The sequence below is a fragment of the Perca fluviatilis genome, chromosome 7, assembly GCF_010015445.1.
Source record: "Perca fluviatilis chromosome 7, GENO_Pfluv_1.0, whole genome shotgun sequence".
In the NCBI taxonomy this organism is placed as follows: domain Eukaryota; kingdom Metazoa; phylum Chordata; class Actinopteri; order Perciformes; family Percidae; genus Perca; species Perca fluviatilis.
Genome location: NC_053118.1, coordinates 23,003,445 through 23,021,545, shown reverse-complemented (window position 1 = coordinate 23,021,545; position 18,101 = coordinate 23,003,445). Strand labels below are relative to the sequence as shown.

Below are 18,101 nucleotides of genomic sequence, written 5' to 3'. Positions count from 1 at the left end.
AGGTTTTGAGTTGATGATGCCTCTGGGAGTGTGTTCTTTGCTGCTGGTCTCTAGTTTCCTTTCCCCTTAACAGAGATGGGACTGTCTTGCTTCCTTTGGCTTGTGTTAAAAAGGACACAACAAAAACAATTTCTCTTTGACATGAAGAAACAACTTTGTACTTCCTTCTTTTTCATTAGTAAATAACTCCTCTCATGACATCTAACAGAAAACCAAAATAACACAACACTTCACACAACCTGAGGGGACTTTACAGACAGGATGATGACAGCTGTGCCCAATATTAGATGTCACAATCACACCAGCCACCTCTGTATAACCGATTTTGACAGAAATGACTACAGAAAGCTGTCACACATGGAATGACTTGCAAGTTCTTGCGATGTGGTGTTGCAATCCTGTTTTTCAGGGAATGTGATTCTTGATGTATTTAAAAAAAAAAAAAAAAAAAGATGATTAAACAGTATAATATTGCACACAGACTCTGGAGAGATAAAAACCAGGGGATCCACAGGCACAGAGGTGTGGGGGAGAGTCCAAATGAAAAACATACGCTCCAACTGCATGACTAAGCCTCCTTGGGCCTGGTTTGGAGGGGGGAGGTTGGGGGTAAGAGGGTGGGTGTCAGGGAATGTGGGGAGCAGGGGGGAGGGGGCCGGGTCAGTCAATAGTGAGGTAAAACGTGTGGTGGTGGGAGGGGCCGAGACTTAAAGGGAGCAGACAAGCAATCCAGCAGAGCACTTTCACTTTGAGCGCAGTGAGGATACACAGGGTTGCCAGAGGGAGAGAGAGAGAAGAGGAGGCCAGTGTCTCTCCCGCTTTATCCATTAACAATTTTCGAGGGGAGTGGTTCAAATTAGGCTGTTGAGGAAGATTCTAGGTCAGTAGTGAGAGGGAGAAAGGGAAAGAGATATAGTAAAAGAACAAACAAAAGCTTTCATAGGAAAAGGCTAGAGCCATTCAGGCTTAAGTGGGAAAATCCAAAGTGAGAGAGCAGGATGGCGTGAGAGGATAAATGAGGCATTTATTGGAAAGTACCAAAAGGACTCAAAAGGAAGGAATGTATAAGGGATGTCAATAAGAAGACTAAATATCAAACGGTGGTGAAGAAGAAGACACAGCAACGTACTCTGTGTCAAAGACCTCAAGAAACCACAGAAGAGGAAACTTTGCCTTTCACAGACTGACACAGAAACCCGTCTGCAGAGTGATTGCTGTCAACAAGAGAAATGGAGAAGTGTCCATTCTTTGAAAGATAAAAGGATGTCACTGCCAGGTGAGAAACAAGCATTAACTGCATGTTAGTGCTGTTTTTTGTAGGAAATAGTGGAATACTTGGAACTGGTTATTATGTTATATAGTAATGAGTGAATAAGAACTGATTTTTGTCACTTTGTATTGTTACGACAGCATTTCCAGTGTCTTAATTCAATTACATAGAACTGTTGTAACAACAGGCCATGTTTCATGTTTTCTGCAGAAATAGCTAATAGAGGCAGGAAATGATGTAATGCGTTTTAGTAGGTATGCTGTTTGAACAAGCTACAAAACCACAGAAAGTTTCCAGCAATTATCTGAATGTGTTTTGTCTCTCTTCTTCTTCTTACTCATGCTTTTAACAGTTTTGCTGTTGCTATCACTTTTGACTGTCCGATGTGGTGGATGTGACTTTGACCTGGAAGGTGTGAAAAACATTAAAACGACTATAGACTCTAATCCGACTGGATTTGTAAGTTAAAAACATTGACTTTGTTTATTATTTTATGTAATCCTTTTGGTGTTTTCTGAAGTGTCCTCTCTCTAGGAATTGCATTTCCAAATGCATTTACTATATTTTAAAGAATTGCAATTACTTGTATTGACTTCAGTCAATTCAGTTTGTCTAAAGAGGTGGTCAAAGGTGAAGATCTCACTCGAATGAATGAGAATATTCAGCTCTGCCTTGTTATCTGATGAGCTGTAAAGTTATCAGAAGACAAACAGTGTCTATGACTGCCATGTGTAGCTCTACAAAGCGAGTGTGTAGTTTCACGTCAGCGGTTAGTTATGTTGTTTTCTACATGAATACACTATTCTTGTCAAACTCAGTCGATATATTTCAGTATAGTAACCATTTAATAAATGCTAACTTATTTCATCATCTGTGGGTGTATTCTCATCTTTTTCTTTGTTTTTGTTTTCCCTTCCAGCGGACAGTATTTCCTAAAGATTACTATGTAGTGCACCGCTACACAAAAAGCATGCTCTGTGACACTGATCCGGTGAGTTGCTTATCAGAAAAAAAGAGGAAGTGGGGTTTGATATGCAATAAATGGGTTGTACATTTTACAGTCTTTCAGGTTTGCACAACATCTTTTTGGTTTCTTTAACAGGATAATTATTAGCTTTTACCTAAGCTACAGCTACTACTATATAACAGGCCTTGTAAAAAAGACTGCCGTACAATGTGGCCTCAGGTCTCGCTTGTAGTTGAGCAATTGATGTGGTTCTTGCGGTGATTTGTTACGTGTTTTGCACACTAAACCTAACTTTGGGGTTGTTGTGTTGCTCTACCTTTTCCCTGCAGTGTTGTGTGTTCCCTGCTGCAGTAGTGCTCCTGAAGTCCTGGCACGTGCTTCTTGGTAACCTCTGGGATGAGCACATAAATCACTCCTTTATCCTCGATCTAAAGCAGACACTGGATAAAATTATAAAAAAGAACAAAAATACAGAGGTAGGGTTTCCTTTCAAATATATCTCACCATAAAAAGACATTACTTGAATGCAAAAAGGACATACCGGTAAATAACTGGTCATTTGAAATGTGATTGCTTAGTGCAAAATATTTACATTTTTGTTTCAAACATGAATTTATGTAAAAGTACATTAAGAAGAGTTGTGCTTCTAAAGATCCTGTGAATGTGCCTTTGAAAGCTTCTCTTTTTTTCTTCTCCTTCTGTTGGAAATCTTCATCTGTTCCCTGTTTCCTCGTCTCAGAGGTTCCAGGAGGAGACGGACCTGACCCAATTCTCCACATTATCTTCCTCTCCTGAAGAACTCCTCAAGCTAACGTCAGAACTTTTCACTCGATGGCTTGATGTCGGGTGCTTACCTTCGATTGAAACCTGCACCCTGCCCACTTTGCCCCCCTCTGTTGAGAGGAAGGACTATGGGCCATCGAGGGCCAGACTCTTGACCACCCGAGCTATCAGCAGTGAGGAGGAAGGACAGTCTAACAAGATGATAGACATTACACAGCCTTCGTCCAATGCTGCTCCTCCATCACTATCATATTCTGCTTCTGTTTGGAGCCCCTTGCTATTCAGACTCTACTGGTGGTTGTTGCCTTAGTTACTAAAAAGGATCTCTTTTCTTTTGATGATGATGCACACAAAATGCAAGACATTTCCTGGCACTGAATGTTTGTTTTCTTATATTTGTGTCTTTGTGTTTCAATGCAGCAAGCTTTTTTAATATGTATTATATTAAGTGACATGCACCGGTTGCATCTAATGTCCAAAGTTAGTTCACATAGCTAAATTCTCTGTGCAACAGTGCTCTGTAACAACTGATATTACAGATATAAACGTATAGCCATCATCTCTAAAGTAAGTCACAAGCTCCAGCTAGCTATGCTCTTCATGCTAACCAGAGATAAATGCTGAGCAAGCCAATGCACATAAGCCATCGTCTATTGATGTGGAATTTATCACTGTTTACAATGAATGTTGTGTAAATGTAAGATATTACAGTCAATGGGCGTTTACTTTTGTACATATTTGTAAATTAAAGACATGTGTGTGTGTATATATATATATATATATATATATATATATATATATATATATATACATACATACATACATATACATATACATATACATATACATTGTTAGTTTTTGATATAATATCCCAAGAATAGTAAGCTATATTTATTGTGGTCTTTGCTGTTTGTCATCATTGATGGAAAGTTGGAAAGTAACTAGGTAAATTTAAAGGTCCCATGACATGGTGCTCTTTGGATGCTTTTATATAGGCCTTACTGCTCCCCTAATACTGTATCTGAAGTCTCTTTCCCTAAATTCAGCCACTAGAGCCAGTCCCACAATAAGCTTTCCTTAGTATGTGCCATTTCTGTGTCTGTAGCTATTGAGGAGGAGAGGGGGGGGCTTGACCAACTGCCACTTTGCTTGTTTGAAAGCCATGATGTCTCTCTCTCATGGGTGGGCCAAATTCTCTGGGAGGGCAAAGCAGAGAAAGGGGAGGTAACCTTGCTCCTTATGACCTCATAAGGAGAAGATTCCAGATTGGCCCATCTGAGCTTTCATTTTCTCAAAGGCAGAGCAGGATACCCAGGGCTCGGTTTACACCTATCGCCATTTCTGGCCACTGGGGGACCATAGGCAGGCTGGGGGAACGCATATTATGTTAAAAATCATCATAAAGTGACATTTTCATGCCATGGGACCTTTAATCAAATACCGTACAGTTTTGAGGTACTTGTACATACTTTACATTTTATGCTACTTAATACCTCTCCATTAAATTTCAGAGGAAAAAATTCTACTTTTTACCCCACTACATTTATCTGACAGCTGTAGTTGATGGTTACTTTACAGATTTGATTCATTGTTATAAATGAAATTACCCAACAGTTATTAGGTTGGTAAAATGTGGACAGTAAAATGATGACACATTAATGCATCATCAATACTAACAGAATTATAATAGTTAGTAACAATCACATAGCATTTTTCTGCATTATATATTACTTTTACTTCATTATAATTTTGAATTACTTTACTTGTAACAGTATTTTTGCATTGTGGTATTGCTACTTTTGCTTAAGTAAAATATCTGTTTGTCAGTAAGAACACTAGATATTTATATTGTTGTCCATTCTGCTTAAAGAGATGAGCTTTTGTTTATGATTTTGCAGTCCAGCAACATGACACAGTTATTGCTGACAGTTATTGTTGCGTTAAGACTCCACATTCATGTGAGCTCAACTAGGCTACTGCCGGCTCTTTTCAAAAGTCATTCCCAGTGTGCAAATGCTTTACAACTATTTTGTAACTGATAAAAACTGAGAGACGAGTTACAGATGAGGGAGGAATGCGCTCTGGATCCAACAGGACTCGAGGTGTTCTGACTTCTGTAGAGTTATCAACGCGAAATAAAAAGTCCACCATTTGGTGCTCGCACATGCCCCTGCTTGTACACACCCACGCATGTAATAATGTGCGCCATTGTCGTCACAGGATCCTTGTAGTTTCATAATCATTTAAAATACAGAGGTATGTAGCATTATTGGCCACTGTGGAAACAGACTTCTGGCTCGCACCTCGAGTTTTCGTTGACCATTTTCCCACTGAATTAAATGTCAGAATTTGGAAGGGGCAGACTGCAAAGAGTTAGAGTGCAAGAAGAAAAACAAAAATCTAAATTGGACTGTGGACACATTGTACGTTTCCAAGTAGGCTACCTGTTATTACTTGAGAAGAATCTTTTTTCCACGTTTTACGCTTTACATATCTGGGCTGTTGCCAAATTAATAGTTTTCTTTCATTAATACAGGGGCTACTGAACCAGGTGTCAGTGCCAGCCTATGCAGCTGCAGGTCGCGCATATGTTGCATTTACTTGAAATAAGTAACCTGACTCACACAGAGCATGTGGGAGATCCTGTCCCGGGTCAGTAGCCTACAATGGATGTATGAAGAGAACAAATCAGACCGCAAAATGTGGAATGATTCATCAGATTTTTTTAAAGTTTCCCGGGGAGAGGGGAAGGCGACTCTGAACCTCCACCTACAATATCAGGCCGAATTAACATTTTAAGCATCGTAGTTTGGACAATTTCCGAGACAAATATTTGCAAGTCTGATTGAATTCCTGGCAACAGCGAACTAGGCCAGCTGAATTCCCGTAAATGGGGGGGAAAAGAGATCAGGGAGAGAGAGAGACCGAGAGAGAGAGCGAGACAGAGCGGGTGGGGGGAGGGAGGCAGCAGGGGAGGGGTGACAGTGCAGGGTGTGTTTAAACCACGTGGCCTCTCAACATACCGGAAGTAAGCAAAGTCTGCCTCTGCCAAGATGTCTGCGCCCGATGAAGACACGTTTGCCGAGGAAGGAGTCGAGATGGAGGAGATGGAAGACGCCGGCAGCGATGATGATGAAGGAGTAGATATGGCGGAGGAAGGAGCGGACGGGCAAGGGGAGAAAAAAGTGTACGTGCCCGGGATAGAGCCGCTTCAGCCCGGAGAGGAGCTGGAGATGGACCGGTCCGCGTACCGCATGTACCACGAGTGTCAAACAGGCGAGTTGTACCAAGATTTAGCAACCAGGAGACTAAAAAGGACTATTTAGAAACCTAAAACGACCACAAAGAGACACAAACAGACTACAGAAAGACGGAAACAACTACAGAGAGACACGCTACAAACGGACTGAAAATGACTAAAAAGAGACGCAAAACAACAGATAAAGGCTAAACATCTAAAAAATAAGTGCCTTGCTCCTATGTAGGAGAGGTTGTGGGGCCTTTCGCATGTATTAATTGGTGTTTGTGTTCAGGTGCTCCATGTCTGAGCTTCGACGTCCTGAGAGATGGAGATGGAGAGAGCAGGGAGCAGTTTCCTCTCTCCATGCTGCTCTGTGCGGGCACACAGGCGGACACAGCTCTGAGTAACAGGTACAGACCTCCGGACACACTTCATTATGTGTGTTTCCAGGTTATTGCTGTTATTACCTGAAATTAATTGAACTTAGATCAAAGCACCAATGGCTTTTGAGATTATAATGACAGTGTTGCTTCACCAAGAAGAAGCTATCAATATTGGTAACAGGGAAGAAGTATTAAGAAGCTTAACTTAATATTGTTTGTGGTATCAGAAAAAAAACAGCACACACACACAAAACAAATGTAAAACAAATAGCACAGAAATTGAAAAAAACGAAATAAAAATAAACAAACTATTCAATTAACACAATTTATAAACATATACATTTAAATAATTTGACATTGTTAACGACTGTTTCTCAAGAGATGGGATGTCTTTTTTTTTTTTTTTTTTGATCAACACAAAATAATATTTGGAAGAAACTTTGTGAATGTGCCAAAAAGATCAGATTACTGATTGTCTTTAGACATTCAAAAGACCATACTTTCTGTAGTGAGGACCAAGACATGATAACTCTCCAAGAATAATAATGTAATATGAGGTGGATAATAGGGATGGAGTGCAGCATGGTGGCCCAATGGTTAGCACTGTGGCCTCACAGCAAGAAGGTTCTAGGTTCGAATCCATCAAATGCGTGGGTTTCATCCAGGTTCTCCGGTTTCCCCCACCATCAAAAACATGTACTAGGTTCTCCAGTCAGTGCCCTTGATCAAGGCACTGGCTCAGATCTGGAGTTGGTCCCCAGGCGCTGTGATTGGCTGCCCACTGCTCCCTTGAGGGATGGGTTAAATGCAGAGAATGAATTTTGCTACATGTTTGTGACAATAAAGTACCTTTACCCTTTTAAATATAAAAAGGGTAAGATAACAATAAGTTGCAAATCCAAAAATAAACAATGCCACAATAAGGTTGACAGTGTAAATCATTAAAATATACACAGGTTAACGGTAGATGCGGTATCAGTCTAGGTGGGGTTGCATATAATGAATATAAACATAAGATTAATGCCCATGTAAATAACCACATTCACATTATCAAGGCTATGAAGTTGGCCATGTGAGGATAAAAATACCGTGCACTGTCTATATAACCGACATTGCGTTTTAATACACTAATGGTCTTTGGCTGATATGAGGCGTCCATATTTGTTTTTTCTTAAGCACTTCCATATATTCTTCATATAGACTCGTTTCAGGAGAGGGTTGGCCTCCGCCAGGGCTGTGCTTTGTCACCAATCCTGTTTGTAGTATTTATGGAGAGGATATCGAGGTGTAGTTGGGGTGGGGAGGGGTTGCAGTTAGGTGGGCTGGGGGATCTCATCGCTGCTCTTTTCAGATGATGTGGTCCTGATGGCATTCTCGGCCTGTGACCTTCAGCACTCCCTGGATCAGTTCGCAGCCAAGTGTAAAGCGGCTGTAATGAGGATCAGCACCTTTTTAAATTTGAGGCCATGTAGGGAATGAGTCCTTACCCCAAGTGAAGGAGTTCAAATACCTTGGGGTCTTGTTCGCAAGTGAGGGGACAATGGAGCAGGAGATTGGTCAGAGCGGTGGTGGTATTACATTCACTTTATCGCACCGTTCTACTACCGGTCAGTTTTCGTTCCTACCCTCACGAATATGGTCATGAAGGCTGGGTCATGACCGAAAGAACGAGATCCAGGGTACAAGCGGCCAAAATAGGGTTTCCTCAGGAGGGTGGCTGGTGTCTCCCTTAGAGATGAAGCTCAGTCATCCGTGAGGAACTTGGAGTAGAGCCGCTGCTCCTTTGCATCAAAAGGAGCCAGTTGAGGTGGTTCGGGCATCTGGTAATGATGCCCCCTGGGCGCCTCCCTAGGGAGGTGTTCCAGCCACGTTGAGCTGGGAGGAGGCCTCGGAAGACCCAGGACTAGGTGAGGGAATTATATCTCCACCCTGGCCTGGGAACGCCTCGGGATCCCCCAGTCGGAGCTGGTTAATGTGGCTCGGGAAAGGGAAATTTGAGCTCCCCTGCTGGAGCTGCTGCCCCCGCGACTCAACCCCGGATGAAGATGGATGGACTTCCATATATTACTATTAAGTTCAAAATTCTGGTTTAAGTATACTTTTATTTTGTTACTTTACTTGGTTGTAAATTGTTGTTTAACTCCTCAGGGTTAAACAGACTGCTAACACATTTTTGTATAAGAACACTGTAATTGGAAATCTATATTATTGTAATGATACTCTTAGTTGTTGTTTTGTTAAAGGTCCCATGGCATGAAAAACTGACTTCATTAAGTTTTTTTTTAACATTAATATGCGTTCCCCCAGCCTGCCTGTGGTCCCCAAGTGGCTAGAAATGGTGATAGGTGTAAACCGAGCCCTGGGTATCCTGCTCTGCCTTTTGAGAAAAAGTCAGCTCAGATGGGCTGATCTGGAAACTCCTCCTAATGTTGTCATAAGGGGCAAGGTTACCTCTCCTTTCTCTGCTTTGCCCACCCAGAGCATTTGGCCCGCCCATGAGAAAGGGAGAGAGATCCCCAGACATCATGGCTTGCAAACAAGCGAAGCATGGCAGTTGGTCAAGGCCTCACCCCCCACCCTCCACCTTGCCCCCCCTCTTTTGGGAAAGAGACTTCAGATACAGTATTAGGGGACCACTAAGGCCTATATAAAAGCATCCAAAGAGCACCATGTAATGGGACCTTTTTAAAAGTAGATTAACTGGAAATCCAACACATTTAACAAATGACAGTATACAATCCACGCTCTTATACCTATCCCTTTTTATTATAATGGGGTATTATGCACCAAGGCATTTTTTTTTATAGTTCAGTTGGGTTCTTGTTTTGTTTTGCACAGTTTCAGTTCTGTTTTGACATTTATTCACACAATGTTGAAATAGGTGGGAATTTTCCTTTTTAAAGGGTCAGTTAAACATTTTTAAAAATTGTTTAGATTATGTTCATTTATATTAAAATTTACACTTTAATACAGATGATACTAGCCTGGTTGACACCAGACCCTTCTCAGTTGTAACTGGGTTTTCCCAGGCTGAGATGATGCACTTATCTCTTAAGTAGTTTGCTGTCTTCGGCATACTCTGAAATAATGTAATGAGACTGTCTGGTAATTTGTCATCTCCATCCTCTTAAGTGCATCATTTTACTTTCTGGCAGACTTCTCGTCATACGCATGCATAACCTTCATGGAACGGCGAAAGACAAAGAGGGGGAAGAAAGCAGCGATGAAGAAAGTGATGACGATGAGGAGGATGAAGATAAGAAGCCACAGATGGAACTGGCCATGATGCCTCACTATGGAGGGATTAACAGAGTTAGGGTATGTTGTGTATCATTTTCTAGGCAGAAATGAACGAAGCCTTCTGTATCAGAAACTTTACTTGTCTAACGTTGGTAATTACTGATTTTTGCTTCCAAATTTCCAGGTGACCCGACGTGGAGCGCAGTCATTGGCTGCGGTCTGGTCAGAGAAGGGACAGGTAGAAATATTTGACCTCCAACCCCAGCTAGAAGCTGTACACAGTTCTGCTGCTATGGCAACTTTCATCAAACAGCAGAAGGAAGCCACACCTCTCTTCAGCTTCTCAGGACACATGTCTGAAGGCTTTGCTGTTGATTGGTCACCTACAGTACCTGGTAAGTGTCTCTCTTACCTGCAAGGCAATTTACAGATGAAAAAAAAAATAACAAACCACTTGCATACATTCTGAGCTTGTTGACACTTTAAAATGAACCTTGGGTGACCACCATGTTTTGTATACTCGTAGTCGACTTTGTAACGTTCAAGTTTTAGTTTGACATATGCATTAAAAAGCACAATTGTACATTCAAATGCAATGAAATGCATCTGCCATGGCTCGCTACCTTTTTAAAACTACATATAAATAAAAGACATGTTATTAAATCCAACAATAATAAATCGCACATTGTAGTTATCAATGGGTGAGTAACATGAGAAGAGTTTGTACCCAACGTAAATAATAATTGTATCTCTCACACTATTAACTGTCTCTCCCTCTGTCACTCCAACATCATAGATTTCTGTGTAAATTCCCAAGCTGCAACTTTTCAGTGGCGGAAACAACCAAATTGTCCTTTTTTACAACATCTAGGTTTGTTGTTTTACCGCAAAAGAGCGTATACTGTAAATGTCAAGTTTTAGATGTCCAGACATTTTTAAACACTTGGATCCAGATTCATCCAGATACAACATAGTTCCTTTACTGGGCCCATGGCTCAACCTTCTACCAAATTAAATTGAAACCTGGGGAATTCTGCTAAATATGAAACAAATAAACCAGACAGAAAGCATAACCTCCTTAGCAGAAGAAAAACAAAACGTTATAGCGTGCTATACGTTATGCATACAGATGTAGTTACAGGTATGTAGGTATAGCGGCTAAAATGTGCACAACAACAAAGAATAAAATTGCATCAAATTGGGTGGGGCTCAAGAGAGGAACCCTCATCAGGAGTGTACGAGGTGTTATGACGGAACAATAAAATGAAAAAAGAGCTGGCATGACCTACTAGGAAGGGAATCAAATGTTTGAACCTTAACTTCATTAGGTGTCCTCCTAAATATGTAGATAGAGATTTTACACAGCTGTGAAAAATCTGATAGGATGAGGTGAAGTGTAATAGCATAGATGTATCTGTCAAACAAAAGATAAAAAAAGTGTTCCGTTTGTACTTAATTAACAGGTCGTCTTGTCAGTGGAGACTGCAAAAAGAACATCCATGTGTGGGAGCCACGAGAGGGAGGGACTTCATGGCAGATTGACCAACGACCTTTCAGCTCCCACAGCAAGTCTGTGGAGGATCTGCAGTGGTCGCCCACTGAAGCTACAGTATGTTTGTAGGAAAATAATGACGGTAGGACAGACTGAGGTACCGTAGATTGTGCTTTAGCGGCGGCACGGTGGCTCAGTGTTAAGCACCGTCTGCTCACTGCAAGATTGTCCTCTGTTCAATCTCCACAAGTGTCTGCTTATGTAGGTTTCCTCCCAAACCAAAAATACGTATTGGACATGAATATTGGACTGCAGAAAGAACAAATATAAACACTCATTTGTTCCTCTGTCAATATCTCTGTTGAATCAACACAGGAAAGCAAAGAAGTGATAGTTCCTCCCCCCAATTTTTTATTTTTAATCTCACCCTTTTAACCTTGTCTATATATGTATGGTTATTTATGACCACTCTTGCAGGGCAGCCCCCCACCCCTCATATTAATTAATTAAGTATCTATGTTGTATTGATGTCTCTATGTTTATAGCTTTTGTTTTTAGGTTGTTGTGTGTTGAGTGTTGGAGCTTGTATTGCAAGACAAATTTCCGTGTATACGGACAATAAAGTGCTATCTATCTATCTATCTATCATATTGGGATTTGACACACATTAGGTGTCGTCATTTCCTCCTGACCACAGTGCTGACCTCAGAGCTGGAGTAGCCCCACTGATCCCAAATATTTATTAGGATTCAAATGCAGAGGATGAATTTTTTTACCACAGGAATTAATAATGTCAAAGTGAGCTTACCAGCTCAGCAGTGCTTTAAAGGTGGATGGAAGACAAGGGTATTGTGACGCAAATGAACGATTGATATGAATTAAACTATGTTGACTTAAACACCACCTGTTAACACTGTAACTATGCGCCATCACAGTGTTGTAACTAAGAAACACCTACTTAAGTGTGCAATTTAACAACTCCCCAAACTAGTTTGTGGTATGTGGATTTGAATCCTACAGCCTCACATGGGTGGTTACCTTTGTGCTTCTATGTGTGTTCACTGTCTGGCTCTTGTGCAACCTAACTGGTGTTGACTCTTAATTTCTCAACGTAGCAACTTTTGCAATAAGCATAAAACACAAAGCACAAAATATGAACATGGAAAGCTCAACCTGCACACACTAAAAACGGAACAAATGTTTTTGTAAATACAGTAGAGTTCTAGGAAGGGTTGGGAAGACCAATTAAGTCTTGTTTTGTGTATATATTTGATCTGAAGGTTCAAATCTATCAGAATCTGTACTAACTAAACTGTCTTGTTTGCCACAGGTTTTTGCATCCTGTTCGGTGGATCAGTCAATTCGTATCTGGGATATGCGTGCCCCACCCAATTCAATGCTTTCAGCTAATGAAGCTCACTCATCAGACATCAATGTCATCAGCTGGAACAGGAGCGAACCATTCATCCTGTCAGGAGGGGACGATGGGCTTCTGAAAGTATGGGACCTTCGACAGTTTAAGGTAAAACCCAACAGTTTAATTTGTTTATGTAAAATCAGTAACTTTTATTAGTAATCATTCCACTCAACAGATCATTCAGTTGAATGTTGTACTGTTGAGTTATTACTTGACTTGACTCGGAGTGAAGATCTCCCTGTTTGATCAGTGAGTGTTATCACAACAAAGTAACCCATCATTATTGCTACAAGGCAAACAGTGCTCCTAGTATTACACCATCAGATAATCCATCACCTTCACAGTTTGGCCCCACCTAATTAATAACATTTTCCATCTTTTACCTGTTACACAATAGTATAACATAACTGTCATAACCGCAGTAACCTTCCTCCTAATACGAGAATCTATTTTTAATCCTTTAAAACACACTCCTGCAAAAAGCAGAAAATACACAGATTTATAAATCAGTCTTTATGTAAGGATTGATACTTTTGTAGCCTGATATTGTACAGAATGAACAGCCTCTTATTGTACCAGCAGACTGGGCAGCCTGTGGCGAACTTCAAGCAGCATAGCGCTCCAATCACGTCCGTGGAGTGGAGCCCGGTGGACTCGAGTGTGTTCGCCGCCTCAGGAGCAGATGACGTCGTCAGCCAGTGGGATCTGTCTGTGGAGTCGTGTGATGTGGGTGCCAGGGTGGAGGGGGTGAAGGACTTACCTCCTCAACTACTGTTCCTGCACCAGGGTCAGTCGGAGATCAAGGAGATCCACTGGCACCCACAGATACCTGGTGTGATGATCTCCACGGCTCTGTCAGGATTCAACGTGTTCAGGACAATATCTGTGTAGTGTGTAGTGTGTGTAGTGTGTGTAGTGTGTGTAGTGTGTAGTGTGTAGTGTGTGTGTGTGTGTGTGTGTGTGTGTGTGTGTGTGTGTGTGTGAGAGAAACCTGTTTTTTGCATTTACATGATTAGTACACATTTAATGTGTAATAAGCAGTAAACTGTAGTGTTTCATCATTAAGGAGCTTGTAATAATGTACATAACTCAGCTGTGTAGGTAATAATTCTACTTTTTGACATTTATTGGCCAACATAGGCACCATATGGTGCTATCTTTACTATTGGACTTACTGTCTGTATGTTTTACAGATGTGCAAACTATTTTAAGCATTCCCTATTGCGTGCTTAAAATAAAATGTTTAAAACTGTTCTTAAGTTCTGTTTTCTTGAATTAATGGTTTTAAAGAGACTGGTATACTGTTTATTTTATTTATAATGGAGCATAGCAAATAACTACTTAATTTCAAGAAGTGTCTATACATAAAAGGTTTACATTTCTTTTCCGGCCAGGAGTCATTTCCAATGAAAATACAAGTCATAGCCAAGTCTGAATATTTCAAAATCCCAATTGTTTTATTTTTTTTTCCACTGTAATCCTTATCAAACCACAGGATAACAAATGTGTTTAAACCAGCATTTTCATGAGGGTAATGGCCTCTCCCTTTTATAGCATTCTGAAATATTTTGTCAAAATACAAGCATTATACAAGCAAAAAAAAAAAAAAAACAGCTGGTCCTGATTTACAGTTGACCTTTTGAAACCCACGATTGTCTTAGCATTGCAGTATTAGTCCAGCCCCACAGCCCAAAGAAAAGCTTTGGTAAGTTGAAAACATGCTAAATAACTGCATTAAGAAAACGGATTGTTAAACAGATCTGAACCAGAGAAACTCAACACTGTCAGATTTGGAATGTGACAAATTCACAGTAAATAATTAAACACAGGATGACTTTATTTTCTGACAAAGTCTCTTAAGAATCATTTGTAAAGCTCGTCAAATGCATTAAACATCAAGAGAAGACATTCTAATGAGATTGTAATAAACATGCAATATGAGAAATAATTAAGACATTGATATAGCACATGGTACAATAGTGTAAGCATACAGCTCTCCTTAAGGCACTATAACATAAAGCTGTAACACCTGTTGTGTGCGCTTCAGATGGTAAATATAAGAAATGAACGCAAGCATCATTAATTTAGTCTGTTTCATAGCAAAGCTTCCAGGTCAATGAAATAAATCAAAGTGCTACAAACCTTTCACTGTAAGAACCCCAATGACATACTGATTTCGCTGAGGAAAATGACAGTCTATTACAAATCTGCTACCCTTACAGATAAAACATAAAATGTCTTTTCCAGTTGAGCAACGTCGTCGAACTGTACATTTAAAAAAAAAAAAATCCAGTTTGCATTCTGTTTAAGCCTCCCATTCAAATGATACAGAGATGATGAGTTTAAGAAATACAGTATATCTGATTTACTTGACAGCAATGATCTGTTTTCAAGGGGAAACTGTACCTATCCCCTATAGACCAATTTCATCATCAAACTCATCTTCAAATGTGTAGCCTCGTCCTTCCTCCTCTTCTTCTGAATCAGTCTCTGAGTGGCAGCTGTCGACCCTCCTCCTGTCCAATAGGGTGACTCCTTCATACTCTGAGCTATGTGACGAGTCCGGACTAGGTGGCAAATCTACTTTGTGATTGGTGAACTCGGTTTCACCTCCACCTACTACGCTCTCAATCTTACCCCTTGTTGGACTATGACACCCCAGCTGATCCTCATCCTGGAAGTTGAACCCTTGACCCTCTTCCTCTTCAGATGCTTGGCGAATTATCTCTTCTCGTTTATCGCTGAATCGCACTTTTGGTCTTAACCCCTTTGGCTTGATCCCATTCCCATCTGTTATCCTGCTGTCTCCCACCTGGTTTCCATCCAACCCACCCAAGTTCTTTCCATTCAGCTCGTTCTGTTTGTTCACAGTCATCTCCACGGCCCCTTTTCCCTGCTTTGTCTCCACCAAGGATGTGCCACTTTTGGGATTGAACACATCCTCCTCATTGGAGTCAAGCCCCAAACCGTCCATCACCCCTAGTACATCCCCCAGCATAGACGGGCCTAGATCCAGGTCCAGGTCGAATGAAGACACTGACTCAGAGTGCTGAAGCTCATTGTTCTGTGGGCTTCCTGGAGCATCTGAATAAAGATCACTGTGGTTGACTGCCACCTGAGGTTCAGCAGCTGGCATCATCCCTGGACTCTCAGGGTCAGGGCTGGCTGGGCTCGGCCCAAGAGTGGACAGGAAGGAGGTGTCCCCAAAGGCATCGCCTCCCCTCCCAATGTGCATGGTGTGGCGAAAGTCGCCCAGTGGGGCTGAGATCATGGTAGGGTCCAGGCGAGGTGCCCGGGTAGATTTATGCAGCGGCATGACTGTAGACAGATTGAGGAAGAGGGGAAGAAGGAGGCAAAGCAGGGAGAGGGTTAATTCTTATTTACATATAGCACAGAGTGAATAGCAGCAACACTGAAATGAGATATACATTATACGAAAATTGTGCAGGAAGATGGAACTACTGGAGCCCCAGTCCAGCCTCCTGATAAGACAGGGCAACATCAACACTTCATTATGTTGTGCAACATTGTGGGACACCAATGAGCATTTTGGCACTGTGGCTGTGAAGGCCATGCTGAGACATGTACTTCAAACACACTCATGCAACGCTAGCACATACTTTTCTCTCCCCTCAAGGGTGTATGCGGACATAAACAAGACTGTAACTTTCTCTACAAAAACAAAACTGAATCTATAACCTAACTATAACCAAAGCCATTGAGTTGTGCTTCTTTGGTGGGCATTACATTTAGATGTCAGCATAAAAAAAGAAAGATTTTAAGTTTTACTTTTTTTTTTTACTAATTATTACAGTAAGTGGAAGCCAATATTACCCCATACATTAGTATTATATTAACCCACCTTAATGACAATTTCTTTATCAATAACATACATTGCAAACCAGAATTTACACTTGAGAAACCATTCTTTTTAGTGTGTGTGTGTATGTGTGTGTGTGTGTGTGTGTGTGTGTGTGTGTGTGTGTGTTAGATTTGAGAGGGGAGGGGGCTTACAGGCCTACCCCAACCCTTAAGGCTTTCCAATAATAATGTAAGTAAATGGTATTATATTAGTTAAATATATAATTTATAACTTACACGAAGAGCATGCGAGGGTTACACTTATTGACAAAGCAGTGAAAGGAGCGTTGGACCAGTGTAAAACTAAACAATTGACAATGAGTGAGCGTCACCGACGCATTCAAAGTATGGAAAACTTACTTTAAAGAGAATATTCTGGTCTTTGGTTGACTCGCTCCGCAGTATCCAACTTTTTCATCTGGCTTTTTGACTTTTGCTTCCCTCCCGACTTTTCCCTCGCTCTTTTTCTCGCCGTCGTTTGCCTGTGTGAATTTTCTTTTTTTCCAAAGGGATGGGCATGGGGTGAGGAAGTGACGCGACAGTTATTGGGGAGCGCTGGATCAACGTTTCTGTCGTTCTGCTGACTTTTCCAGACGTTGTTTCCAAACGAGACTCCTCAGACTGCTTCTAAACAGAACACTTTTTTTATTGAAGGTTAGGTTGAATTGTGAACCATATTTATTAATTAAGCAACAGGATGTAGATTACTGGAAGTTTATGTGAATGAGGGTTATGTATAGGCTATACATATCCAATTAAAAAGTATCAAATTCTAACTTGTTAACTTTAATTGTACCGTAGCCTATATCTTTATGGAAAAATAAGGGTTTTAGCCAGGATAGAAATATGCCTACTAGATCATGAGTCAAAGTCCTGTCACTATAAACAAGTGATTTTCTAAAAATGTTTTAATTAGCCTATTTGGGTTTTTCATTATTCTTTTTATTCACTTAGCCTGTCAGTTATATTTTCTGCAAGCTCTATTCAAAGGATAAGGCTAGCAATATTCTGTAGGCCTATATATTTTATTATTGTTAACAAATCACAGGAAAACACCAACACCAGCACTGGTGGTATCTCAATATTTTCCAACTTCCATCTTGTCCGTTACAATCAGACCCAAGCCCATTAGTTCACGTAATTCTTCTCCTTAAAAACTTTTCATTTTCAAAAAGCAGCTGAGCACTGTAGTTTTTAGCAAACGATACTCAAACACGAGTAAATTTGTCGGGGACTATTTTCAGCTGAGGAATAATTCGCTTTTTTGTGTCGTTTAGAGCAGCAGGAAAGCATATTAGGTAGTGACTCAAATAAACTACAACACCCATGTTCAAGGTTATGAAGGACCAGGTCACCCAGTGCAACACTGATCAATGATGCGTTTTTATTTTTTTTAAACAATTGGGGTCAGCGTGCAGGCTTTGGCTACATCATTCATGTTAGTATA

At 40.8% G+C, this 18,101-nt stretch overlaps 3 protein-coding genes across 3 annotated transcripts; 2 read left to right on the top strand and 1 right to left on the bottom strand.

Annotated features, from left to right (window-relative positions):
- The first annotated feature begins 722 nt into the window (after positions 1-722).
- zgc:174888 (uncharacterized protein LOC558116 homolog) lies at positions 723-3,735 on the top strand. Its single transcript, XM_039804683.1, has 5 exons — positions 723-1,276; positions 1,623-1,729; positions 2,190-2,261; positions 2,567-2,713; positions 2,977-3,735. Exons 1-5 carry the CDS (start codon positions 1,264-1,266, stop codon positions 3,328-3,330), a joined length of 693 nt encoding a protein of 230 aa, XP_039660617.1. The 5' UTR covers positions 723-1,263; the 3' UTR covers positions 3,331-3,735.
- A 2,291-nt stretch (positions 3,736-6,026) lies between these two features.
- Positions 6,027-14,047, top strand: grwd1 (glutamate-rich WD repeat containing 1). The gene is made up of 7 exons (XM_039806442.1): positions 6,027-6,296; positions 6,554-6,671; positions 9,800-9,962; positions 10,069-10,279; positions 11,348-11,493; positions 12,707-12,898; positions 13,376-14,047. The coding sequence occupies exons 1-7, from the start codon at positions 6,074-6,076 to the stop codon at positions 13,682-13,684; spliced, it is 1,362 nt and encodes a 453-aa protein (XP_039662376.1). The 5' UTR covers positions 6,027-6,073; the 3' UTR covers positions 13,685-14,047.
- A 178-nt stretch (positions 14,048-14,225) lies between these two features.
- On the bottom strand, positions 14,226-17,174 carry cdc42ep5 (CDC42 effector protein (Rho GTPase binding) 5). The gene is made up of 2 exons (XM_039806443.1): positions 17,015-17,174; positions 14,226-16,111 (listed from the first exon to the last, which is right to left on the bottom strand). Exon 2 carries the CDS (start codon positions 16,107-16,109, stop codon positions 15,207-15,209), a length of 903 nt encoding a protein of 300 aa, XP_039662377.1. The 5' UTR covers positions 16,110-16,111; positions 17,015-17,174; the 3' UTR covers positions 14,226-15,206.
- Positions 17,175-18,101: the final 927 nt, after the last annotated feature.